General features: G+C 39.3%; 1 protein-coding gene, 1 long non-coding RNA gene and 1 pseudogene across 9 annotated transcripts in view; 1 reads left to right on the top strand and 2 right to left on the bottom strand.

The window, feature by feature from the left end:
* The window catches only part of PRCP (prolylcarboxypeptidase), a 77,292-nt gene extending 69,853 nt beyond the window's left edge, over nucleotides 1-7,439 (top strand). For 7 of the 8 annotated variants that reach the window (XM_009423827.5, XM_063783313.1, XM_063783314.1 and 4 more), the window contains one exon: nucleotides 6,684-7,439. In XM_009423827.5, the coding sequence (XP_009422102.1) occupies nucleotides 6,684-6,900 (217 nt within the window). In that variant the 3' untranslated portion in view covers nucleotides 6,901-7,439. Of the gene's footprint in view, nucleotides 1-6,214; nucleotides 6,364-6,683 lie in introns of all 8 variants that reach the window. The other variant, XR_010147296.1, reaches the window with a different exon arrangement.
* Nucleotides 7,440-14,049: 6,610 nt separating this feature from the next.
* The window catches only part of LOC107967179 (uncharacterized), a 35,260-nt gene continuing 22,461 nt past the window's right edge, over nucleotides 14,050-26,848 (bottom strand). Inside the window, exon 3 of the long non-coding RNA XR_001707470.4 lies at nucleotides 14,050-15,015. This is a non-coding gene — a long non-coding RNA (uncharacterized LOC107967179). The remainder of the gene's footprint in view (nucleotides 15,016-26,848) is intronic.
* LOC466725 (RNA-binding motif protein, X chromosome-like) lies at nucleotides 25,067-26,395 on the bottom strand (annotated as a pseudogene).

The following is a 26,848-nucleotide window of genomic DNA, read 5'->3' as shown; positions in this document are numbered from 1 at the left end:
CAAACCACCATGGCACGTGTATACCTATGTAACAAACTTGCACATTCTGCACATGTATCTCAGAACTTAAAGTATAATTTAAAAAAAAGAAAGTGTCCAAGGAGCCCTGTGGAAGGTATCTTAATCTTTGTTTCCAGGCCTCTCCTTAGGCTGCCTCACATGAATCCAAGTGTGATTGCTTTTCCGGTTGGGAAGTTTAATCTTTAACTGTTGGACTGGAGATTTTTCTGTTAAGGCTTTGAAGTCAGGTAGACCTTGATGCCATTTTTCTTCTTCCCTGAATTAGCTGCATGGCCTTGGGCAAATTGCCAATTCATATTAGTTAGGAATAATAATGTGTACCTAACAGGGTTATTTCAAGGAACAAATTATTGTGGAAGTAAGCAACAGAGATTTTGTCTGTTTTGTTGACTGTGGAGTCCCATGCCCAATCAGTGCCTGATATATAATAGGCACTCAGTAAACATTTGTTTACCTGTTAATAGTCTCATTACAGCAATTCTTTTTTTATTCCACAATTGTTTTTTGGGGGGAGTTTTATTGTCTTTCCCAACTTGTAGGCATTATTTTACCAATAGTCATTCTCAGTTATTTTAGTATAAATCCAAAAGGGAGTCCCTGAGGAGCTGGTTAGTTTAACATAATTTCTCAGGCAAATTAATTGTTGCCAGTGACTAAGTGAAGCTCCCTGTTGGGGGAATTTTACCCAGGCATCTAGATCCTCTCATGAAAGCCAGGATTTTTTTTTTTTTTTTTTTTTTTGTAGATTTTCCAATGACTGGTTTAGCTTTCACATGTCTAGGACCAAGAAATTCAAGTCCATGTGCATCTTAGGTCTCTCAGCAACTCCAAACACTGTTGCTAAGCCACTAGGCTATTTCAGATGACCTTTTAAATCAAATGCAGTTTGCTTATTATGTGGCTGTTGGGATAGCTTCTTTGTTTTGCAAATAATGGAGAGTTTCCTATCTGGGTTGGGCTTGTCAATTTGGAATAATGATAAAGGCGATTTGTTAATTTAAGAGAATCCAACTCCTTATGTAGTTTACTTTAAAAGTTTACCTGGTAGTTGAAAACTAAGGCTTCTATTTTACGTGAGTGTTCCTTTTTGTTTTTAATAAAACCAAAAAAGTACACTTCTGGAGTGTAGTTTTTTTTTTTTTTTTTTGAGATTGAGTCTTGCTCTGTCACCCAGGCTGGATTGCAGTGGCATGATCTGGGCTCACTGCAACCTCTACTTCCTGGGTTCAAGCCATTCTCCTGCCTTAGCCTCCCAAGTAGCTGGGACTACATGCATGCCCCACCAGGCCCGGCTAATTGTTGTATTTTTAGTAGAGGCAGGGTTTCACCATATTGGGCAGGCTGGTCTCGAACTCCTTACCTCAAGTGATCCATCCACCTCGGCCTCCCAAAGTGCTGGGATTATAGATGTGAGCCACCGTGCCTGGCCAGGGCAGGCAATTTTAGATTGTATTACAAACACACATATACTTAATGTACCTAAATGTTTTTTTCTCATATAATTTGTACATTTACATTTTCATGATTCATTTACCTCTTGGTGGTGGTAATACTTATTATGCTTACAGAGTATGGTAATAACTATAATGACATCACTCATTTGTGTAGTATTTATAGTTTATTTATTTTCACATATATTATTTGACTTGGGCCTCACAGTAGTTCTCTGAGAGAAGGGTATTATCTTTCTTAAAAAACATTTTTTTTCTATAATCCAGTGAGAATTGAGGTTCACAGGGGTCAGTAACTTACCCAAAGTCATGCAGCTAGTAAAAATGTACAACGTAGATCTACTGAATTAATTCATTGTTCTTTCCACTATTAACACACAGCTGAAGGTTAGTCTCTTTATATTTCTATTAATCATTTATATCAACTTTTCTTTCCCACGTAAAAAGTACCAAAGTGATTTACAACATGTTTATGAACTTGCATACGTGTATTTATAGATGTCTATGATGGGCATCCAGTATGAGGCCACAGACAACTAGACACTTTTTAAGTTCATTCAGTAAATTTTTTGGGCCTCCTTTTCTAAGCCAGGTCTGCTTCTAGGAACTTGGAGATGTAGAAATAAACAATATGGACAAAAATCTCGGCTCTCATGGAGTTCTAGTTTGAGAGATAGGAAATGAAACAAGATAGAACTTATAAATATGTTAGAAGGGTGTGAGTGACAAGGAGAAAAAAGTAAACCGGGGAAGGGGACTGTAAAATGTCATAGGGAGGGAAAACAGTTGAAACTTTTTATTAGAGTGACCAGGGAAGACTTCATCAAGGGGTGACTTTTAAAAAATGATATAGAGGAAGTAAAGGAGCTAGCCATGAGGTTGGTGGGTAAGAGGATTAACCAAAGGCAAAGGCCTTGAAAGAGAAGTGTCCCCAGCATGTTCTTCTTCACGTGGAGTAAGGTCAGTGTGGCTGGAGTGGAGTTAGTAAGTGAGAGAGTAATAGAAGGTGAAATCAGGGAGGGAGCAGAGGGCCTGAATCATGTAGAAACTTGTTGGTTCTAGTGAGGACTTAGGTTTTTACTGTGAATGAGATGGGAAAACTTGGAGCATTTTGAGAAAAGGAATGACATTATCTGGTTCAGGTTTTAACAGGATCAAGTTGCCTGCTCTATTGATATTAAATTGTAGGGAGACAAGAGTAGAGGCAGGAAGATCAGTTAAAAGGCTATTATGGTAACTCAGGCTAGAGATAATGGTGACTTGGATCAGGGTTGTGCAGTGGAGGTAATACAAAATGGTCAGATTATGGATATATTTGAAGATATAGATGACAGGATTTGTTGACAGACTGTGTGTTAAACAATGAGAAAATTAAAGAGTGAAACCAAAAAGATTAAAGAGTGACATCAAACTTTTTGGCCTGAACAATGAAAAGGATAGACTTCCCATTGACAGAGATTGGAGAAGATGGCAGGAGGAGCTGGTTGGCATTTGGGGAGCATCAGGAACTGCCAAGTGTCTAATTTGACTTCCATGTAAAAATGTCAAGTACACCATTGAACTTTGGTTCTGAAGTTTAGGGGAACAATCCTGGCTAGATACATTATTTGGTAGTCATCTGTATATAGGTTGTACTTATAGCTGAGAAATTTTTTGATGATTTTGCAAATTATGGGAATTATTTTCATGTATTTGATAATGTGGGCTTGAAGACTTTTTATTTCAGGCTTTGTAACCAATACCAGCAAAATGGAGTTTGCATTAAACAAATATCAGGACACACATAAAATGTTCTAGAAGTGATTTCAAGTGGTGGGTATAGATATGCAGAGAGGTACCATTCAAGGGGAAAGTGATCTAATACATGCCATGGGTGGAATACTCAGATCCAGGTATTTCAGTGAGTTTTTTTCCTAAGGAATCTGTTTCAATGAGATTAGGTAGATGAGAGGCAGACCTGGGACTGGAACCAAAGTGTGTCTGATCCCAAAGCTAAGCTTTTCTTACTTTGCAGCACACAAGAGAGTGTAAGCTGTCGACTTCCAAAAGCAGTCATGGTTCCACTGAAATGCAACATAGTGTAAAATTAAGCATTGGACTAGGGTTTTTAGAACTGTGTTTGAATCTCAGATTTGCCAAATCAAATGATTTTGGCAAGCCTTTTAACCTCTTTGGGCATTAGTTTTCTCTTTTATAAAAGAATTGTAATTAAACCTACTTTATAGGGTTGTTACAATGAACAAATGTGAAAGGCTTTGTAAACACGAATGCAATCTATGCATAATATGTTATACTAGGGAAAAATTTGATTTAAATAGCATCAAGAATAAAATGCTTTGGAATAAATTTAACAAAAGAAGTGCAAGATATATACATTGGAAACAAAGACATTAAAAATTGCTTCCTTTAAATGGAAAGACATCTCATGTTTATGTATTAAAAGAATTAATACTATTAAGATGACTATACTCCTCAAGTTGATCCACAGATTCAATGTGATCTCTGTCAAATTTCCAGCTGGACTTTTTTTTAAAAAAATAGAAATTGACAAACTGATCCTGAAATTCATATAGGAATATATGGGACCCAGAATAGCCAAAACAATCTTGAAAAGGAAGAACGAACTTGAAGAACTCACACTTCCTGATTTCAAACTTATTACAAAGCTACAGTCAATACAGTGTGATACTGGCCTAAGGATAGACATATAGACAAGTGGAAGAGAATCGAGTGTCCAGAAGTCAAACCTTATATGTATGGCATATTGATTTTTAACAAAAGTAGCAAGACAATTCATTGAGAAAAGAATAGTTTTTTCAACAAATGATGCTGGGAAAACTGGAGATCCGCATGCAGAAGAATGAGGTTGGCTCCCTATTTCATACTATAACAAAAAAATGAACTCAGAATAGATCAAAGGCTTAAGTATAAGAGCTAAAATGATAAATCTCATAGAGGAAAACATAGGAATAAATCTTCATGACCGTGGGTTAGACACCAGTTTCTTGGATACCATACCAAAAACATAAACAATGAGAAAAAATAGATAAATCGACTTCATGAAAATGAAAAACTTGTGCTGCAAATGATACTATCAAGAAAGTTAGAAGATAGTCCACAGGATGGGAGAAAATATTTGTAAGTCATATATTTGATAAGGGACTTGTATCTAGAATAGATAAGGCTTTGTAAACAATACCAGCAAAATGGAGTTTGCATTAAACAAATATTAGGACACACATAAAAATGTTCTATAAGTAATTTCAAGTGGTATGTGGGTAAAGATATGCCAAGAGTGCCATGCAAGGGGAAAATGATCTAATGCTTGCAATGGGCTGAGTATTTAGATCCAGGTATTTCAGTGCCAGTTTTTTCGCTAAGGAATCTGTTTCCATGAGATTAGGCAGATGAGAGGCAGACCTGAAATTGGAACCAAAGTGTGTCTGATCCCAAAGCTCATGCCTTTGTTACTCTACAACACACAAGTTAAGAGAGTGTGAGCTCTCACTCAAAAATAAAAAGATATATAACCCTAGTTAAAAAATGAACAAAGATATGACTAGGCATTTTCCCAAAGAAGATATAAAAATGGCCAATCAGCACATAAGATGTTTAAATACCATCAGTCTCTTGGGAAATGCAAATTAAAACCACAGTGAAATACCATTTAATACTTACTAGCCTAGGATGTCTAAAATAGACAGATAATAATAAGTGTTGAAGATGTAGAGAAAGTGGAACCCTCAAATGTTGCTACTGGGAATATAAAATGGTGTAGTCCCTTTGGAAAGTAGTCTGGTAGCTAATCAATAGGTTGTTACTGTATATCCTAGAAATTCCTAAGTATATGCCTAAGAGAAGTGAAATCATGCATCCACACAAAAACTTGTATGTGAATGTTCAAAGGAGCAATACTCATTAGCCAAAAATTGGAAACAATACAAACGTGCATCAAATGATGAAGAGATAACTAAAATATGATGTATCCATAAATGAAATATTATTTGGCAATAAAAAGGAACATGTACTTATTCATGCCACAACATGGGTGAAACTTGAAAACATTACGCTGAGTGAAAGAGACCAGTTACAAAAGACCGCCTACTATTTAATTCCATTTGCATGAAATGTCCAGAATAGGCAAATCTATAGATTCAGAAAATAGATTCATGGTTTCCTGAGGCTGAGAGCAAGGCAGGAAGATGGGGAGTGACTGCTAATGAGTATGGGTTTCTATTTGGGGTGATGAAAATGTTCTAAAATGGATTGTGGTGCTGGTTGCACAACTCTGAGTATACTAAACACCATTGAATTATGTGTTTTAGATGGACGAATTCTGTGGTAGATGAATTATATCTCAACAAAACTGTTCAGAAATATTATTAGGGATGCTGTCTGTGGTTGTATTGGATTTTTTACTCAGTGAAACTAGATACTCAGTTTCAGTGACTGATTCTCTTTACATTATTCTGAATTGTGTTGTGTGAACCAGCTGAGACTAAAAACCTAGTAGCATTTCCTTAACTTTAAAGCTAATGTAAAATGAAGATTTTCGTGTAATGCCCAAATTTTCGGATTCCAGATCCTGGTGACATTTTTTAGATCTACCATCCTGTTTCCCAAAGTACTGTACTGTATTGGATAAAAAATGCAGCCTTCTCCTTTCCTCCCTCCCTCCCTCCCTTTCTTCTTTCTTCCCTTTCTTCTTTCTCCCTTTCTCCCTTCTTCCCTCCCTCGAGAAGACGGAGTTTCACCATGTTGCCCAGGCTTGTTTTGAACTCCTGGGCTTAAGCGATTCACCATCTTGGCCTCCCAAAGAGCAAAGATTACAGGCATGAGCCACTGCGCCTGGCATGTTATCTCCATTTTACAGATGAGGAAACTGAGTCAGGTAACTTGCATTATATAACTTTTGAATAATGAAATCAGGATTGAAATTCAGGTTTCTAAATTTCATATCCCAGTACAGTCTAGGTTGATTTGTGGGAACACCTCCTTCAATTATCTCTGGTTCTTTTTTTGCACCTGGTTGCATGAATATTGCAAAACTCCAGTATGAAGTATCTCTCCATATGATAAATTAGATCAAATCCCCCAGGTTACAAGTTTATAATTTTAGGTGTTAAACATATAATAGGTTTCTTCTAGCTTATCTGAGTGTTAACATGAAAAACTAACAACTTTATTTTTTCTTCTTTTTTTCACTTGCAGCAATGGTGAACTAGACCCCTGGTCAGGAGGTGGAGTAACTAAGGATATCACAGACACTCTGGTTGCAGTCACCATCTCAGAGGGGGCCCACCACTTAGATCTCCGCACCAAGAATGCCTTAGATCCTACGTCTGTGCTGTTAGCCCGCTCCTTGGAAGTTAGACATATGAAGAATTGGATTAGAGATTTCTATGACAGTGCGGGAAAGCAGCACTGAGAAACTTTTGATTGTTTTCAATTTCTTCTTTTATGTTCACACCACCACATTCCCATTCACTTTGATTTTCTACATGTAATTACCTTCTTTTGTTTATCATTAGATTTGATGGGGCCAAGGTTGAGATAGAATAGAGGGTGATGACGGTAAGAGCAAGTGTCCCATGAATGTGATTTCCTGGGTTCTCACTGTCTTTGCACCACGTCTAGGAAGAATCTTCTTGATAGCTCTCCCACACCATCAGTGGCCCTCATAACTGGAGTAGAGTTCCTGATTGCTTTTCATAAGAGGGAGAGTTACTTTCTTTGTATCTCTGCAAGCAGAGATTTCTCTTTGGTTTTGAGGTTGAAGTGTCTTTGGCCCATTTGTAAGTCCCCATCCCTACCCTACACAAAGTAAAAGCAGAAGATAGATAAAAAATGATGTAATTGCAGCTGGTAGGATGTCTGGTGCCAATCCAGGAAGTGAGAGCCATTTCTTTTGTACTGGATTTAATGACTTTGAACTGTGCTGTAAATAAATAATACAGCTGGACCTTATACCTGTGTGTTGCTTCTGAAGCTCACTTCGACTCCGGCTGATGGGAATGCTGTGTGCACTGGGCTTAGCTGTTTTTGGAAAGTCCTTTAATTTTTTCTCTTCCACTTGGCAGCTTTTCTTAGTTCTGGGATGTTGGCCACTGTGGTACTGCCAGTAAGAAATCTGGCCTTTTTCTGCTCCATTTCTCTTTGTTTCTAAGGTCAGTTTTAATTTGGTTGAATTCTGCCAGTTTAGGAAAATGACTCTGTTTTGTCTTTTTAAATCTGAGCAAGCTTTATGCTGTAGTCACTAATTATATTTCAGTAAGAAGCCTTTAAAAATTGATGAATCAGCTATTCCAAAAGTAGAATATAGTAATATTCAGCTTTTAAATTTTTAAAATTTTATTTTCTGATAGTTGTTACTGCTGTCATTAAAACCAGAAGTGTTAGACACTAACAGGCAGGTGCACAAGAACTTTTCTGTATGACTTCCAAAAGACAAGCTGACTAATTCATGCAGGCAGCATATTTGACATTAATAAATGGCCAAGCCGTTCCTATTTCCAAGGGGTTGGCTTCTTTCAAGCAGTTCTTACACTGAGACCTTTCTTCAGAGAGCTTTTCTAGGATAACAAATAGGGTTGGATCAAAACCTTTCAGGGACACAGAGAGACAGAGAGAGACTAACAGTTTCTACTCTGTTGAAAGATTTCTTCCTCCTTGTTTCTTTTCATTTTCTCTCAATAATTTTTTTTTTCTTCACCCTGCCTTGGGAACATTTTCTGCTTTTAAAAAACTGTACCTTGAGCTTGATCATTTTTATGGCATTTTTTTTTTAAGGGCATATATAGAGTTCATTCTTGGGATGGAAAGCTGAAATATTTCCTTTACTTTCCCTGGCATCTGGGAGATACAGGAAAATCTTTGTCTTATTTTGGGAGCCTTCAGTTCTCATTGTAATGAGTTGCTTATCAAAGCATTTGGTAACTATTTTGTTTCAGCATCAGAGAACAATCAATTTGGGTGGGAATTTAAGGGCCAAAACAATACTAGTTTTTATTCTTTGTCAACTAAGAAATTATATAATGCAGGGTTTATGGGCTTAATAGAGGATATTCTTACAATTTATTTTACGATTTTAGGGTTTTTCCCTTGTGTAGAATCTTTAAAATACTTTGCCATTTTATTTGATGTTGATTATTTGGATGAGTTACATTATTCTGAAGAAACAAACTGCAAAAAAATAGAATTTTTTGGCAAGCATAATTGTATCCTATTACTGTATGCATTTTAGGAATATAGATAGCAGCCTTAATTGAAGTGAGTATAATTATAATATGCTAAGGCTTAATTTTAACATGAAAAAGAATTGGAGTGTCAGATAAGCCTTATGATTTAAAGCATCCCTCTAATAAAACTGCACTTTTTACTGACAGGGAAAGAGAGACATGGAGACTTGAGTGCTTTCTATTTTTATTTTTTTCAGCTCCCAAGAGCTTAGAAAGAATTGGGTGCTTTTTATTTTCTGTTTTTTTACTTTAACTGCCTGGAGTCAATGGGTAGAACTAAAGAAACTTAGGAGAACCTTCATAAGGAATCTGTAGCGCCAAGAGGTTATCCAGAGGAGCCAGTGTCTAAGCCAGCATAGTAGAGGGCGAAGGCCCCTGAGATATCCAGTTCAACTGCATCATTTTGTAAGGGATAGAATTGTAGCTTAGAGAGAAGGAACTTATCTAAGGCCTCACAGCTCCTTTTTGGCAAAACTGGGGCAGAACTTGGGCTCCTTTTTGGCAGATTTTGTTTGCTTCATTTTACTGGTACAGTTTTATTTTTGTTTGGATTCAAGCAACAAAAGCCCACAAAACCAGCTTAAGGAAAAGAAGTGTTTTGAAACTGCCAGATCAGCTCCAGGACTTGGGTTACCAGGAATCATGGGGAACTAGAACTAGGGTCTGGAAAGTCGTTAAAAATCAGTACTGCTGTGTTCTGTTTCACTTTCAACAGAGGTGACCCATTGTCAGACTGTGGTTTGGATTTGTTCGTCAGATGTCTACAGTTCGATAGGCAGTCTAAAGCGTGCATCAGAATTACCCAAAAGGGCTTGTAAAAATGCCGATTGCTGAGCCCCATCCCAGAGTTTCTAACATGTCTTGGGGTGGATCTTGGGAAGGTGCATTTCTAACAAGTTCCCAGGTGATGCTGGAGCATCACACTTTTGAGAGCCCCTAGTTGAAAGAATCTGGAATTTGAATTTGAATTCAGTTATCTTACTTCTGTCATCCTGCCTGACTCATTTGAGTGTGGGAGCCCTGCCTAATGCATCTCTTCCCGTGACTGCTTTATTCTCCCTCTACAGACCAGCTTACTTTTCTCTACTCGCACAAGGCCCATAATGACTTCTTAGAATGGTGTCCTCGACCCTCTGAGGGAGCAATACCTCACAAATGCACAACTCTCAGGTGGTTAGGAAAGAACAGGGCCATGAAAACATGGTTACAAAGGTGTACTTCTTAGGATTGGGGAAGCAGTTCAGGCAACTCAATCACACGACATCTATCACACAGTGTTTCTTGGAGCACAGGTATCCAACAAAATGCCAATAACTTGTGTAGTAGAAAGACTTAAACCTATAGTTGAGCAAGTGTGGAAAATAATGGGACAAATGAAGTTAAATAGTTGCTTTGTTTATCTGTAAATAGTATGTGACTCTCTGAAATGGTGATTGAGAATACAACTTTTTTTTTTGGAGACGGATTCTCGCTCTGTTGCCCAGGCTGGAGTGCAGTGGCGCGATCTCGGCTCACTGCAAGCTCCGCCTCCCAGGTTCACGCCATTCTCCTGCCTCAGCCCCCGGAGTAGCTGGGACTACAGGTGCCCACCACCACACCCGGCTAATTTTTTGTTTTTTGTTTTTTTTTTTTAGTAGAGACGGGGTTTCACCGTGTTAGCAGGGATGATCTCGATTTCCTGACCTCGTGATCCGCCCGCCTCGGCCTCCCAAAGTGTTGGAATTACAGGCGTGAGCCACCGCACCTGGCCAGCTTTTTCTATTCTTCACAGAGCATCTCCTAGGCATAAGGCATTGGTCTAAAACCTGAAAAATGCAATGGCGAAAAAGCAAACACAGCACCTAATTTAATAAGGTTTGTGTTCTGCTGGGAGAAAGACACGAAATGTCAAGTTATACAATGAATTGGTACAATTATAAATGTTACGAAGAGTTGAGGTTATTAGGACATTAATTGCAATCTAACAGGAAAATAGAGATTAATTGCTAAATGTTCTAATCTAATGGCCCCAACTCTTCATAACACTAAATGTTAAATGTTTAGCATTTAGACAATGTAAGGTAGTCTGGGGGAATAGCAGTGCCTTTTTGAGATGTTACATTTTAGCTGTGATCTAAACGATGAATGGGAACTATACTAGGAAGAGGAGTGGAGTAAATGACACGTGCAAAAGCCCTGAGTGTAGCATATTCAAGGAACTGAAAGAAGGCCCCTGCAATGGGAAGGCAAACAACCACAGAGAATGTGACATAAGATGAATATGGAGACATGGGCAGGGGGAATGCTCATTCAAGTAGAATTATACGGATGAAAAACCTTTGATTGGCTTTAATCGGGGGAGTGACACGAACAGATTTTCATTTAAAAGGACTACTCTGGCTATAGAGTAGAGTAGGCATTGTAGGGGACAAGCAAGTAAGGTAGGAGACCCCAGTCACAGTTGTCAAGTTAAGAGAAGAAGGTAGGTTTGACTAGAGTGGTAGAGATGGAGATGAGGAGAATGGAAAAATTGGAGAAAGATTTAGTAAGGAAAGTCAATGGAATTTGACTTAGTGTGTGTTGGAGAGTCATGGTGAGTAGATGGCAATCAGAGCATGAGCTCAAGGAGCTAATGTTTGAGAAACATACTTCAGGAGCTCATAGTGTACTGTCCTTAACCTGATACTTTTTAAAGAAATACTGAAACATCCTAATTCCTCTGCATAGGACTCGACTGATCCAAGACACCACTTGAGCCCCACTACAGCCTTTCCTTAAATTACCTGTCTGGACTCATTTCCCATTTTTACTGCCACCCTTCACTTTCCTAATAACCCTGCACTTCAGGTATACCAAACTTCTCATAATTCTGAAATACTGCTCTTCTGTCTAAAATTCCTTTCTCAGCACCAACCTCCAATATTTTTTTTACTGGTAAACTGCTGTGCATCATTTAAAGCCTGGAACAATTTGACTACCTTCCCTCTGAAGTCTTCTCCCAGCTTTCCTAAAGGAAGTAATTCCTTGTCTGTGCTCTCACAGAACCAGGCTTACACTTAGTGTGTCTGCTAGAATGTAAACTCCACCAAGGTGGGGATTGTCTGTCTTCTTTTCTAGCACTGTAAACAGTACCTGACCACCTCTAAGTTGGTATACATATCCTAAGTTATAATATTTTGCTTAGTGTTCTCAACCTGTTTTTAGGAAAACCAAGCTCTCTGAAGACAAGGACTATATCTTATTCCTTCTAATGATCAGCGTCTAGCACAGGTCCTGGCAGGCAGGACTCAGTAGGCCCTCCATACATTTATATTTAATGAATACATTTTAGGGCAGAAAGATCAAGATTTCTATTGATCTCTTTCTATAGCCATGTACCTTTCAGAGCTCTGATGTGCCCATGTAACCTTGTGCCCTTGGCTTCCCTGGATTTTGGAAAGGGGATCTCCAGTACTCAGTACCTCTGAAACTTGGACTTTCTGATTTACCTTCACTTGAACTGCATGTGCCGGGCTCCCTCTTCCACTCTATCAGGCTGGAATTCTCTGTCAAGGTAGTTGAATGTAATTTTGCCTTGATGTTAGGTGGGAACAGAACATTGAACACAGCCATTCAAGGAGTCAAAGAATGGGTTGGGGCTGGGTGTGGTAGCGTACACCTATAACCCCAGCACTTTGGAAGGCCAAGGCAGGAGGATCACTTGAGCCCAGGAGTTCCAAACCAGCCTGGGCCATATCATGTATTGCCTTGCAAAAAATTTCTTTAAAAAGATTAGTTGAGCATGGTGGTGCATGCCTGTAGTCCCAGCTACCCAAGAGGCTGAAGTGGGAGGATCACTTGAACCTGGGAGGTCAAGGCTGCTGTGGGCCATGATCATGCCACTGCACTCCAGCCTGGGCAACAGAGAGAGACCCTGTCTTAAAAAAAAAAAAAAAAAAAAAAAAAGGGATGTGGTGGGGTGGGGGGTTGGTGCCAATAAACTTTGCTATCTTTAGTAATGGGAATGGAAAGATATAATCTTCCAACAGCAGACCTGGAAAGCAATCTTGGGATCATTTATCTCTTTGTGTTTGTTTAATGTGGCTAACATCTTTAACAAGGAACTCAAAGTTACTTGCCTAAGTTTGAGGTATTGCTTCTCATGAGAGGGCATTAGCTGTGGGGTTCTGCCTGCAGACCCTGGCCTAAATGACAGATGAATAAAACGTACACTGACACACAGATATTCTGTTTTGCCAGTCCTGCTGAGTGCCCGACTGCCTACACACCAAGAGAGGTTTGTTACTGTGGCCGGCCCTGAGCAGCTTGCACTTCAGGCATTTATTTAGTATACAATTAACAACAGAAGCTTTGAGTCCACACACTTGTGGATAATTAACATGGTTAACAGAGTAGTTCCACGAATGATTAAAGCTCAGGTACTGCGGTTTAAAATAAATACCATTAGGGGGCAATATTCCTGGTAGACCTCCACACCGCCTTGGAGAGGGCCATCTGGTTCAAAGGTTAGTTAATGGAGGTAAGGTAAACAGACTTAAATGGGGAAGCCTCTATTGTCCCTACTATTTACCCTATGACCTAATGCTGTAAGGTAAGAACTGGCTGCCTTCAGCCTGTTCAACTATTAGAAGCTATGTAACCTTTCGGCCTTCCAAAAAGGTTCGTGACTATTCCCTATAACTTTCCCTAATATTTCCCTTTAATATTTCTGCCACCATCCTGAGTGAATCCCAATGCAAAGTCATACAGCTCAACATGTTTATTAGTTATTCATGTATTTTTGTCACACTTTGTTCTGAAAGGATTTCAGATGATCTAAAGATACACACTGAGGCTGAGCATGGTGGCTCATGCCTGTAATCCCAGCACTTTGGGAGGCTGAGGCCGGAGGATCACGAGGTCAGGAGATCGAGACCATTCTGGCTAACATGGTGAAGCCTCATCTCTACTAAAAATACAAAAAATTAACCAGGCATGGTGGCACGCGCCTGTAGTCCCAGCTACTCAGGAGGCTGAGGCAGGAGAATTGCTTGAACCTGGGAGGCAGAGGTTGCAGTGAGCCTAGATCGCGCCACTGCACTCCAGCCTGGGTGACAGAGCAAGACTCCATCTCAAAAAACACACACACACACAAAAAAACAAAAAAAACCCAGATACACATTGAACACAGCACAAGTGGGACATAAGAGATTTACAAGGGTTAGAGATGTAAAATGGATCTAGGAATGGAAACCATAAGGTGGGATTTATCAACTGGATTCTGCAGAATGCTGTTAAGGCCAGATGTTAGCAGGTGTTACATAAAAAAGGGATACCATGAGCAAAAGTATTTGAGCATGGGCAATGGTTGAAACAAGTTTAAACAGATTAACTTTATTACCAAATCTCTCAAACCTTTAATACGCTATAAACATTGTGAAACAATAAAAAAACTTTCCAAAACTAAGGTTTTTTTTCCCAAAACTTATTTGATCCAGAACCCTTTTTCATGTAACATTTCATTCATTGTGAATTAACAAGAATGTGACATTTCTCAAATTTATTTGATCTGAAACTCTTTAAATGCAACATTTGAGAAACTAGTGCTCTGCTGAACACCTGTTGGGAAATACTGCCATAGAAGTCTACATATTTTCTGAAGATGAGGGCTAAGAAAATCTGGCTCTAAGCTTTCTAGCAGAAAACAAAAATAAAAGCAGTTAAACAGTTTACTCTGTGCAGCAGATTAAAAACAGACCAATTAATCTGGAGAAGCCCATGCGAGAACTTACTGGAAGAACCTCAGAAATGGGAAAAGTATGAGTGAGAGCTCTAATCTCTCTTCACATATTTATAGATTTCATTGTATTCATACTTGTACAATCTTTCAGTATAAACGAAAGTCATAACACCAGAGTATAACAATGATTTTACAGTGAACAAAGGAACTATATTACAGGTATACACATTTTTGCTAATCTGGTTTAATTTAGAAATAGACTATACTATTTGGAGGAACACTCTCAGCCAAAATTTTGCTAGATAGATGTTTCTTGGCCAGTTTAAATGTCTTAGTAGATAGTTGAACAGGGGGAAGGAATAATGTGTGGTAACACAAATGAAGTAGATTCAAAAATGAGCTCAGACACCAAATATACTCTCATCCTACTTGGCTTAGAGGTGAACTAGACTCCTCAGCGATGGGAGGCAGGGTCAAGACAAGCAACCAGGAGCTTCTTCCAATACAGAGAGGTTGACATCTTTACTAAATTTCCTCTATTCATTTGGCGGAGTGGTGTTAACTGTTTTTCTTTGTTTTGTAACTTCTAAAATGTAGAGGTGCATAGCTAAAGAAAGAAAGGTTAAAAAAAAAACTGTCAATCAATAACTCCAAGATACTAAACTCTAAATGAAGCTGTGTGCTAAGGAGATATAGAAAGTGCCATGACACGCACATGTATACATATGTAACGAACTGCATGTTGTGCACATGTACCCTAGAACTTAAAGTATAATAAAAAAAAAATAGGAAGTGCCATGACACTGATAATGTACAGTAAGTGTCCTTGAATAAATTTACAGAAGTGGAAGAAGCCAGATGATTTGATAAATGGCCTCTCATCATCAAAGAACTATCAGATTATTCCTATTTCAGAAGTCTCCTTTACGGTTAACAGAAGACATTTCATATGTTACCATATGATGTCAGTTCATTTGGTCAATCTACCTCCCTTCAAAATGGAAGGTAAAATATAAATCAGTAAAACACCCATCTGCTTTATCTTCAAGGAGCTTACATTCAGATATACCATCTCTTCCGTCTCCTTTTCTGATGCCACAGAAACCTCACCTGAGTTTGTTCTTTAGATCTAAAACGGTGGTTCTCAATTTGTAGCAATTTTGCCTCCTAGAGGACAGCTGGTAATGCTGGAGATGGTTCTAGTTGTCACAGCTGGGGTGGGGGCGTGCCAGCGACATCCCTGATACAGACCAGGGATGATGCTGAACATCTTACAATGCACAGGACGGCTCCCCCGTAACAAAGAATTAACTGGCCCCAAGTGACAATAGTGTCGATGTTAACTAAGTCGAACCTAAATTTTTCCCATCATAATTTGAGACCCTTTCCTCAAGTTTTACCCTGCATACGAAATGAAAAACTGATTGTTAACTCAATAGCCTTACACTTTATCCTCTAAACAGCACAATAGCACAATGTCTAGTGTAGACATTAATCTGCAAATTTAATAAACTTAATTTTGGGGACTGATTCTTGAGATACTTCCTCTTTTCTAGGCCAAATAACCCCAATTCTTTGGATTGTTTGTTTACTTATAATTCATTCACTCAAACATTTATTCAACGGCAACTTTGTGAAGGTATAGTGTTAAGGAGTTTAACTGTTTAAAGGTAAAGCTCAGTGTTCTCAAGGAGCTCAAGGCTCATGGGGAAAGACAGTCACAATGTCAGATGATTACACACATTGGGCTAAGAATCTGTGTTGCATTCAGGATGCTGTGGGAGTGTGAATGCAGATGTGATGAACTCCTCCTAAAGTTCTGAGGAAGGCTTTAAAGGAGAAGCAACATTCAAACTGCGATTTGAGGGATGAGAGTTTGCAGTATGGTTGGGGACTTGAGGGAAAGACAGTAAAAGCACTATTCATTGAGAAAAAGTTGCTAAGCACTCATTATATGCCAGTAGTTAGGCACCACACATTACTGTGAAAAATCAAAGCAAAACAAACCTCAAAACACGTAGCTTCTATCATGAGGCCTATTTAAAAAAGAAACAAATAAAATCTCCCCTTTAATGCTTGAATCATACTTTATAGACCTCAGAACTCTTCTGCTTACCTTTTCTCATTTTAGTCCCACAAACACCCTGAGTGAGAGGAGAAATACATATTGTCTCAATTTTATAAATGAGGACCATGAGGCAAGATAAATGAAGTGACTCCTTTCTCTCCCCAACCATGACCACAGATCTAGTAAGTGGTAGTTGCCTGATTCCAAGTCCTGTGCTTTTCTACTCTTTTTCAGTTCCAAATGCAATTTCCTGTGGCAGAGAGGCAAGAAACTCCTTTCTACCCACTCCTTGCCCTTGCTGTCTTCATCTCATTCTAAACTGTTTTCTGCCAGCCTCAATGCTGAAGTTGTTTTCCAGTCTTCCCAGTTCTGATTGCAGAGGGACTATCCAGGGAAGGAAGGAGTGAGGGTTGCTGTGCAGCCACTGACCATTTGGCAAAATCATTTCTACCTTAATTTCCCAAATTTTGGGGGGAAAAAGGAAAACTGAGATGTGGGACAGAAAATCCCTTTTGTTTGTCTTGGTGTTTGATAATGTATGCAACCTCTCTGGGTGGTTTAAGCGGTTTAGGTACTTTCTATAAAAGGGATCTTTTAATGACAAAACTAATGTGATTATCTGAGTGAGTGTGAGAGGCGTATTCAAGGCTTAAAGAAAATCTGTTAGAATAGCTGAATGTATCTGCTTAATCCTTTCTCTAATGTGGCTGAACAATGCTCTGGGAAGCCATTGGTCCGTTCTTTCTCCTAGTAAAGGCCTGCCCGCAGAGGTAGGGACTGTTTGCAGCTTTTGATACCCGTATGCTTCACCTTCTCAGCTGCACAAAAGCACAGGAAAAGCTGAAGGAGTCTGAAGCACTGACAGAAAGCAATGTCCCCTCTGAATGCTGAGGGCTAAATGTACAGCACATGGCATGCTATCTCCAGGGCATCCTGAGAAGCGAGGACTGTGGTCACCATTGGGCATGGCATCTCAGAGAAGGGTCCCCCTTCCGGGCACCTGCTTTCATTAGGTGCTGGGTGTCAGATCACTTATCGATGTTTAAAATCTTACACCTGAGTTTTAAGAGTGACCAGCCTGATCAACATGGTGAAACCCTGTTTCTACTAAAAATTACAAAATTAGCTGGGCATGGTGGTGCATGCCTATAATCCCAGCTACTTGGGAGGCTGAGGCAGGAGAATTGCTTGAACCTGGGAGGTGGAGGTTGCAGTGAGCCGAGATTGTGCCATTGCACTCCAGCCTGGGCAACAAGAGTGAAACTCCATCTCAAAAAAAAAAAAAAAAAAAAAAAAAAAGAGTGGTTTAGCTATTCCTCTTTGGGGGCAAGAGAAACATAAGAGGGGATAAAAGTGATACAGGTTTGAGTTCTGCAACCTCCTCTGTAACTTTGGCCCAAAACCAAATTCTTCTGGTCCTCTGCTCTCTCATTTGTGAACTAGAAATAATAATACTTGACATATTAATTCATGTGAGAATCAAAATAAAAATGGGAACATGAATACAAAAGTGCCCCAGCCAATCTAGAATATTATCACATAACATGTTGCACACTTTTTATTTTTATTTTAAAGTTCTAAATCTTGTTCTTTGAAGAATACTCTTCTAGATGTGTAATTGACTACTTACGTGCTGGGCGTTATGCACAGTTCTGGAGATACAGATAGGAGTAAGTCAGTCTCTGACTTCTAAGAAGGTCACAAGGTTATAGGGAGGCAGAAATGTAAGGTGCAGCTAAAAAAATGTGTATTAGAAATGATTAATTCTAACTTGGGAAAATTAATAATAATAGCTAAGACTCATATTGTGCATATTATTTGCTTGGAGGTGAGCCAAATGCTTTGCTTGAGTTACCTCATTCAATCCCAACAGCCCCAGGAGGTAGGAACTGCTATCATCCCATTCACAGATGAGGAGGCTGAGGCTCAGTCAGATCAAGTAAGTCACGTTCCCATAGTATCACAGCTGGCACTTGGTGGGCCAAATTAGAGTCCTGGGTCTGCTTGACTTCCCAGTCCAAACTCTTCCCCATTGCTTGGTGCTCTATCCCAAGTTAAAAGAGACATCCTAAAAGATGTGGCCACAGGTGGGTTTCAACACAGAATTGGAAGTTTGCTAGGTACACAGAGGAGAAAGGGCATTCTGAGCAGAGGGAATGGCACAAGTAAAAGCATTTTGGCCAGGAAAGCATTTGTGCAGAGAGGAACTGGAAGCAGTTTGTAGTTAGCAGTGGAGTGGGGACAGGTTAGAGGAATAAGCAGGGGCCCGACTATGATCTCCTTTATGGCCCCTTTGTGAAAAAAAAAGTATTTCTATTTTAATTAATTATTTTGTTTATATATCCTGTTTGTCAAAAAGATTTTGCAGCAAAGTGGGAACTGTTGTAATGGTACAGGGTTACAAAATATACTTCAAATTTTAGAATCAGAAAACTTTAAGGATGGAAGGCACTTAAAAGATCAAATTCATTCTATGCAAGAGGAAATCAAAACTGAAGGCATGTAAATGTCTCAGACAAGGTTTCAAAGGAGTTTAACCAGCCAAACCAGAATATTTGCGTTTTTTAGATGAATTATGGAGTGAAAGTAAACATTAAATGAGAATTACAGAATTATCTTCAGATGCATTTATAGAAATTGGTGAGTTGAAAAGAGGGAGAGATGCAGTTGGTAATTCCATGAAATGAGAAGGAAGTTCTGCTGAAGCTGTAGGCTTCCCATTGAGAATGCTTGTGACAACTCTGTGGAGAACGCTGCTGGGTGTCTAAGTGGGTGCCTTGGCTGGGTTAAAGCTGGGAATCAGGTCTGCCTGGAAAGTAGAATTTATTGATATCTTTCTATGTCAGTTTATTAATTTTCATTGGCTACTTAAATGGGGGCCTGGTACAGATGTGGCCTGGTTCTTGTTCTCACCAAGCTCATGATCTGAAAGACGTAACAGACAAGAAAACAGGTAATTGCAACAAACTGGGATTAGTCATGTAATATGGAATAGGATGCTTTGGGAGCCCAGAGGAGTGAGCAACCAAATGGGTTAGGAAAAGCTTCCTGGGGAGAGTAATGTCTAAAGAAAGACTTGAAAGGTGAGTGAAAGTGGGGTAAAAGGGAGAACAAATAGTGCTCTAGGCAAAGGAAATAGTTTGTGCAAATGCTCCAAGAAGACCACAGCATTTGGGAAAATTAACTTGAATGCACTTTCCCATTTGATAATCTTGGCATGGAGTGTGTAAGTTGGGAGTGACATGAGAGTTTTTTCTCTACCCTTTCCTTCTCCAATATGCAAATATATATATGCAGTTTATTAGAGAACATCACAACTCTGATAAAAAAGATTGAAATGCATTTGGGAATGCCACAGAGAGCAGGTGCTGACATGCTGGGACTCACTAAATGATTGCACAAAACAAAAACTCCAATATTCCTCTTTCCCATGTCACTACAGCCATCCCACTGACCTGAGAACCAGTCTCCCCAAAGTGACTACTTCTCACCCTAAGATGGAAAACAAAAAGGCATGAAATCAATGCTCTGAATGTAAACTAGACAGAGTGCAGCAGGAGGGGAGAGCAATAAAGTGAGCAGGCCTGAGTGATGGTGGTAGCCAGCTGGATTCTCAGGTCACAGAGTAATTTACTCACTGGTCCTAGGCCACTGGCTAATTATCCAGACAGCCCTGATCCTGGTGCGAAGCCTCCTGCTGCTCATGTTATTAATACCAGCAGCAACCAGCGGGCGTTGGTGGGAGCAGAGGAGCAGACCGAGTTGTTAGACTGCTGAGCGAATGCAGAGGCACCTGCCTGGTCCCTCTGAGTTGGACCTCACCAGGAAAACTGACCCAGCGCCAGCATTCAGCTCTCGGCTCAGCCACTGCATGGGCCCCAGGGAGAGGCTCTCCAAGGATGGCCGAGAGCTTGGGCAGAGGAAGAAGTCACCCAAGTCATGGAGTTTGACCAGCTTGTGTCAAAGAACCTCTGCCTGTTTCCCCCTTGGAGCTGACTGGAAAGTGATTTTGAAGCCTACCCAGAATAACTTAATACCCATGGAGTAATGTCAAACCCTCCTCTTTGACATGGCGTGGGAATTAGACTTCACTGCACTCAAATGGGGCCAGGGAAGGTTATGGTGTTTGTTTTAGGGTTTAATAATTTAGGAGATTGACCTTAGGTTACCCCGAAGGGATTTCAGGGGCCAGTGGGGATGGAGGTGGGGTTCTCTTGTCTCATACCCCACTTTAAAATACGAAAACATATGTAAAGTGCCCAGTGCATAGTAGACATTTTCAATCAATGTAAGTGCACTGCCCTCTTTCCCCTATAACATTATCCAGTAAACGACCTCTATCTGACTGATCTTTCATCTTTTCCCTCTAGGACAGTAGTTCTCAACCAGGAGCAATTTTGCTTCATAGGTGACATTGCAATGACTGGAGACTATTTTCATTGTCACAACTAGGGGCAGTGGGACATTGCTGGCATTTGGTGGAAGAGGCCAGGGATGCTGCTAAAAATCCTACAATGCACAGAGCAACCCTCCACAACAAAGAATTATCAAGTCCAAATATCAATAGTGCTGAGGTTGAGAAATCCTACTCTAGAAGATTCTGTACATTGTAGCCTGAGTAATCCCTGTAAATACAAATCTTGTCATTTGCTTGCTTAAAAAAACCCCAGTGGTTTAGTTATCATAAATAATGCATTCCAAATTATTTACTCAATACAGAGCACCTGTTCTGTGGCAGGCACTGTGTTATGGTGTGAGATTGCACAAGTCCATCTATATAGACCCCGACCTTGAAGAGATGGTTACAAAACACTGGCTTCCTGTCATCTCCAGGGTAAAGTCCAATCAACTGAGGGTAGAGATGCGGTATAGAAGAATGAAAAATAAGAACTTTGTTTTAGGACATGAGGAGCTAGTTTGGTGGTGGGCCATTCAGGTAGATTGGGCAGAAAGGACAAGAACCAGTACATTAGATGTGGAAGAACTTTCTACACCAAAAAGAGGGGGAACATGTGTGTTTCTAATTTCAGTAAATAGAACTCCCAGCTTCAGTTTCCAAGCCAGGAACCCATGTTTTCTTCTTAACCCTTTTCTCTTTCCTAAGCTTTCTATTCTGAATACCACAAAGGAATTATGCCCCAATGGTGTAAAGCATCCATTGTGTAAAAGTATCCAATGGTGTGAAGTATCCATTGTGTAAAATATACCCAATGGTGTAAAGTTACCATTACTTTACACCATTGTGTGTGTAATGGATTAACATCTCACCATTGCATCTAGAAATGGTATTAGCTATATACCATTGTTATGAGAATTTTTTAAGAAGTCATTCATGATATTTTTTATAGAATTTAATTTTCTCAAGAGACCATTACTGAGAAAGACTGCCAAACATTGTGTCTCTATGGCTTGTGTTTTAATTGAACTCTTAACATTATTATCTTTAAAATATCTCTTTTCTTTTCTTTTTAAATAATAATCCCTCATGATTACCATTTGTTTTGAGACAAGGTCTCACTCTGTAGCCCAGGCTGGAGTGCAGTGGTGCCATTACGGCTCACTGTAAAGCTTCATTAAAAAAGTTTGAAACACCTGCAAACTTCCAAAAAAGTTACATATGCAGATTTTTTAAACTTAAACACTTGAGAGTAAGCTGCTGACATAATGTCCCGTTGCCTCCAAATACTTTAGTGCCAATTCTGACAATTCTCCATAACAACAATATATCATCAAAATCAGGAAATTAATATTGGCATATTATTACCATCCAATCCTCAGATCCCATTAGTTACCCCAGTTGCTCCAATAATATGCTTTATAGCCAGAAGTTATAATTCAGAATCAAGCCTCGAATTTAGTTGTTATCACTTCTTCAATGTGGACCAGTTTCTCAGACTTTCCTTAATTTTCATGACCTTGAAACTCTTGATAATTACTGGCCAGTTATTTTGTAGAATATCTTTCTGTTTGGGTCTGCATCAAGTTTCCTCATGGTTAGATTCAGGTTATGCATATCTAGCAGGAATGATGCTGTGTTTTCACAGCATCTTATTAAATGATGCATGATTTCAATTTGTCCTGCTACCGATGATGTTTACTTTAATCATTTGATTATCTCTGCCAGGATTGTCCAGTTAAATTTACTCATTTTTAACTTTGTAATAAATAAGTATTTTATGGGTAGGGACTTTGAAAATATGTAAATAATGTGTTTCCCTTTGAACTTCTCATTTATTCATTTATTTATTTTATTCAGTGGATTATACTTTGTTACTATTTTTATTTTGCTGCTCAAATTTTCTTTGATTTGGTCAGTAGGAACCCCTTTAAGCTGAATTCTCTGTCCTTTTGACGTGGTCCCATCGTTCTCTGAGTCCTCCTGTGTCTTTTAGCACAAGATATTCTAGGCTTATCTTGTAATTTCTCCACCCCAGCCCTGAAATCAGCCATTTCTCCAAGGAGCCCTGGTTTCTTTCACTAGAGAGTGGTATTTTAGAAACCACACATTGGTACAAATTGTACTCATAGCTAGTGAAGTGTTGCTGATCTCAGACCCTCTCAGGGGATAGAGTTAGGAATGATATATATCTTTCCATAATTATACATATATATTTATTTCTACATCTATCACTATATATTGAAAACCATGATGCTTCCAATTTCAGTCCAGTATCACAGGGTTCCTGCTAGTTTTATTCCTTTTCATAATTATAATTCTCTTTTCTAACAATGAGGAACCAGCTCTCAATATACTTAATATATTTACTTATTTGATCAATCTCCCCACATGTAACCAGTCTTCCATCAATGACACCAACCTTTCTTAGCATGTATTACTTCTCACTCTACTTGGGTGGAAGCCTCCTGTCTTTGGGCTGCTGTAACAAAATGCATAGACTGAGTAGCTAATAAACAACAAAAATTTATTTCACACAGTACTAGTGACTGAAAAATCCAGTGACTGGTCAGGACCCAGCCTTTTCATTAATAAATGGTGCCTTTTGGCTGTGTCCTCAGATGGTATAAGATGGATGGTTGTTTTCTTCTTTCCCTACTATCACACAGACCTTATGGTTGCTTTCCTTCCTTCTTGCCTATATCATCCTAGGTGTGCTACATATTTAGTTTTCCCTTTAATTTCCCTCAAAGCATCATTAAGAAAAGTTATGTCTGGCATACTTTCATAAAGGTTTGTGTAACAAAAGGGGTTACAGCATGTGCGTGTAACAACTGACAGCTTTCATTGATGTAAATATCAACGGACCATTTCTTGCTCTATGGATTTCTGGCTAGAAGTATTTTCCAGCTCACCGTCATGCTTTCTGGCATCATTTCTCTTCAACTTTCCCCCTAACCTCCTAGCTTCTAGCCTCCTTCTTGTACATTCCTGCTACTTACACACAGTTATTCAATTCTCTCTGTATTTTTACGTTCTCCTTTCTGCCATGACTTGCATTTAAATGTGTAATTGTTGTAGTTTATTCAGCATCTAGATATTTCTTAAAGTACATAGTCTATCATGCTGTCAGTAATTTATGTCTCTGTTTTTGTCTCTTATGTTCTTACAATATTGCTTTATGGAGTTACGCATTACAGTCAGTAAAACGCACAATCTGAAGGGAATAGATCAGTACATTTTTTTACATAGATAAAAACTTACGTGACCATCATCCAGAAAAAGATTAGAACATTTTCATGACTCCAGAAAGTTTCCTTATGTCTCTTTCTGGGTGATGCCACCCCTTTCCAGACGTAACCACTATATTGATTTCTATTACTATAGATCTGTTTTGCCTGTTATTGAACTTCACATAAATGGAATTATACAAAATGCACTTTTGTTTCTAGTTTATTTTGCTCAACAACAGTTTTGAGATCCATTCTTGTTTTCACTTGTTAGTAGTTCATATTATTGAGTAGGTATAATTCATTGTATAAACACAAAACAATTTCCTCCTCCTCCTCCTCCTTCTCCTCCTTCTCCTCCTCCTCCTCCTCCTCCTTCTCCTCCTCCTCCTCCTTCTTCTTCTGCTTCTGCTTCTGCTTCCTCTTCCTCTTCTTCTTCCTTTTTGGTTTGCCAAACTTTTTTTTAGTATTCCGTAGCTGTTTAACACACACTTAAAAGATCTTATTTGGGGGAGGCAAAAGGGGAGGTTCTTGCAGATACCCAAGGAAATGTCAGAAAGGTAAAATGGCCAGCATTATCCATTTGCTTTTTTGGGTTTACTGGGTGAACAGCACTTTCCGTAATAGGCACCTGATTTCAGGTTTTTTATATTGAGAACATTGAGATTTCAGTTGGAAATATATATCATATATTATAAGCAGCATACCCCAACCACCATCTAATAGCTAGCTTGTTTGTATGGGCAGAACGATTCATCTCTCCATATTTTAGATGGCTAGATGTTTTGTGGAGATCTTAAGAATTGCTTGCCTCGTTTACTGGGAAAAATCCGATAAGAAGTGGCCTTTAGGGACACTTTTACTTGGAAAGTTACAACACTAGTACAACAAGTCTTAACACATTTAACATTTGCTTGTTGAAAAGCAATGTCATAAAGTCAAATAAAATTAAACAATGTTTTACTTTTTTCCTCACAAGAACATAAAAATTATGGAAGGAAACTTAACAGGGAATTTAAAAAAGGTAACACAATTTTTCCTTTTAGTAGTCCTTGGGTAGTTATGACAGAATAGTTTCTACTTTTTGTTTGTTTCTTTGAACTGGGATTTTGTTCCAAAGTTTTGTTTGTTTCTAGTATCTGCTTCTGCCTCCCCCTCTATCAGACTGGCTTCCTCCATGGCCACCACCTTGGTGCTCTGTGGCTTGAACTGCTGTAGGAATCACTTGGAGGAGGGTACCCCCTTTCCCTAGAAGGAGGAAGCCCTCTTTCTTGTCTGCCAACCCGATCACGACCACTTGAGTAGAGATCACTTCAGCTGCTGAGTAACTGTCTGACTTCCACCATATCCATCACGTGAGCTGCTGTAATCATCATAGCGACTGCTTCCACCGTAAGCTGGCAGGGGCCCTCGTGTAGGTCCAGCACTACTTGAGTTACCATAACTCTCATATGAATCTCTGTAGGAACTTCCATTTGGATGATCTGAATAGTCACGATCACGACCATATCCCTCTCTCTTGCCATAGCCTCTTGATGGATAGTCATCACATGAACTGGAATGACCATAGTCACAGTAAGTATAATCTTGTGGTGGTGGTGTATAATCTCTTGTATCACGAGAACTTGGGTAATCTTTGCTGGAACAGCTGTCTTTAGTAGAATACACATCATCTCTTAGGGACAAATAAATATCTCTGTGAGAGGGCAGCAGTTCCCTTCGAGGTGGACCTCCTTAACTATCTCTTCCACGTGATACAGGAGCTCTTCCTCCCATTCCACTACTGCTGCAAATTGGTCCTGAAAGTGCAGATCTCTTAGGAGGAGGACCCCCACTTCTTAATGGGGGTCCTCTTTTTACTGGGAGTAATCCCCTGGAAGAACTCATGTTAAAATTCATGGACTATCCAACATCATCCATGTGTCCTCCCCGTGAGGGAGGTCTCCTGGTTCCTCCACTTCCTCCTCTTCCACCTCTAAGACCTCTTGGAGGGCCTCTAGTTCTTGGAGGTGTAGGGGTCCACGTCTACCACTTTCAAATGATGGTTTGGTGGTTTGTTCCACCTTGATACCTTTTCCATCTAGTGACTTTCCATACCTGTCTCTGGCTGCATCCTTATCGTCTCCTGGGCTACCAAAGGTGACAAAAGCAAATCCTCTTTATCTGTTCGTTTCATCAAGAGTACTTCCACTATTCGTCCATATTTGCCAAATACTACTTCAAGACTTTTCTCACTTGTTTCCGAATTAAGCCCACAAATGAAGAGCTTTCCTGGGCGATCTACTTCAACCATTTTTTGTTTGTTTGTTTTTGTTTGCTGGTGAGTCAGAGGGGTGACAATGGGTTCAAGCTTCAACAAGCTTGCAGACAGGGGCTTCCGAGCAGCTCAGCACCAGTGGTGGCTGCCCGGTCCGAGGACCGAACCTTGAAGTCGCTAGCACTACTGCACAACAAAAACAATTTCTTCTTTGTCTATTCTTCTGTAGCTGGACATCTGGGTTATTTAAAGTTTCAGCTATTATAAATAAAGCTCTTATGAGTATTACATTACAAAACTTTTTGTGAATATTTGTACATGTTTATTTTAAGCGTATACCTAAGAGTGGAATTGCTTGGTAGATATATGTTTATGTTTATGATAATTGTTAGACCAATTTCTAAAATTGGCTTAAAATTGTAGAGTTCCACTCACAATGCATGAAGGTTCAAATTACTCTATCTCCTTGATTACTTTTTGTGGCCAATC

This window comes from Pan troglodytes, chromosome 9 (genome assembly GCF_028858775.2).
Source record: "Pan troglodytes isolate AG18354 chromosome 9, NHGRI_mPanTro3-v2.0_pri, whole genome shotgun sequence".
Classification (NCBI taxonomy): Eukaryota; Metazoa; Chordata; class Mammalia; order Primates; family Hominidae; genus Pan; species Pan troglodytes.
This window is presented reverse-complemented; position numbering and strand designations above follow the sequence as displayed.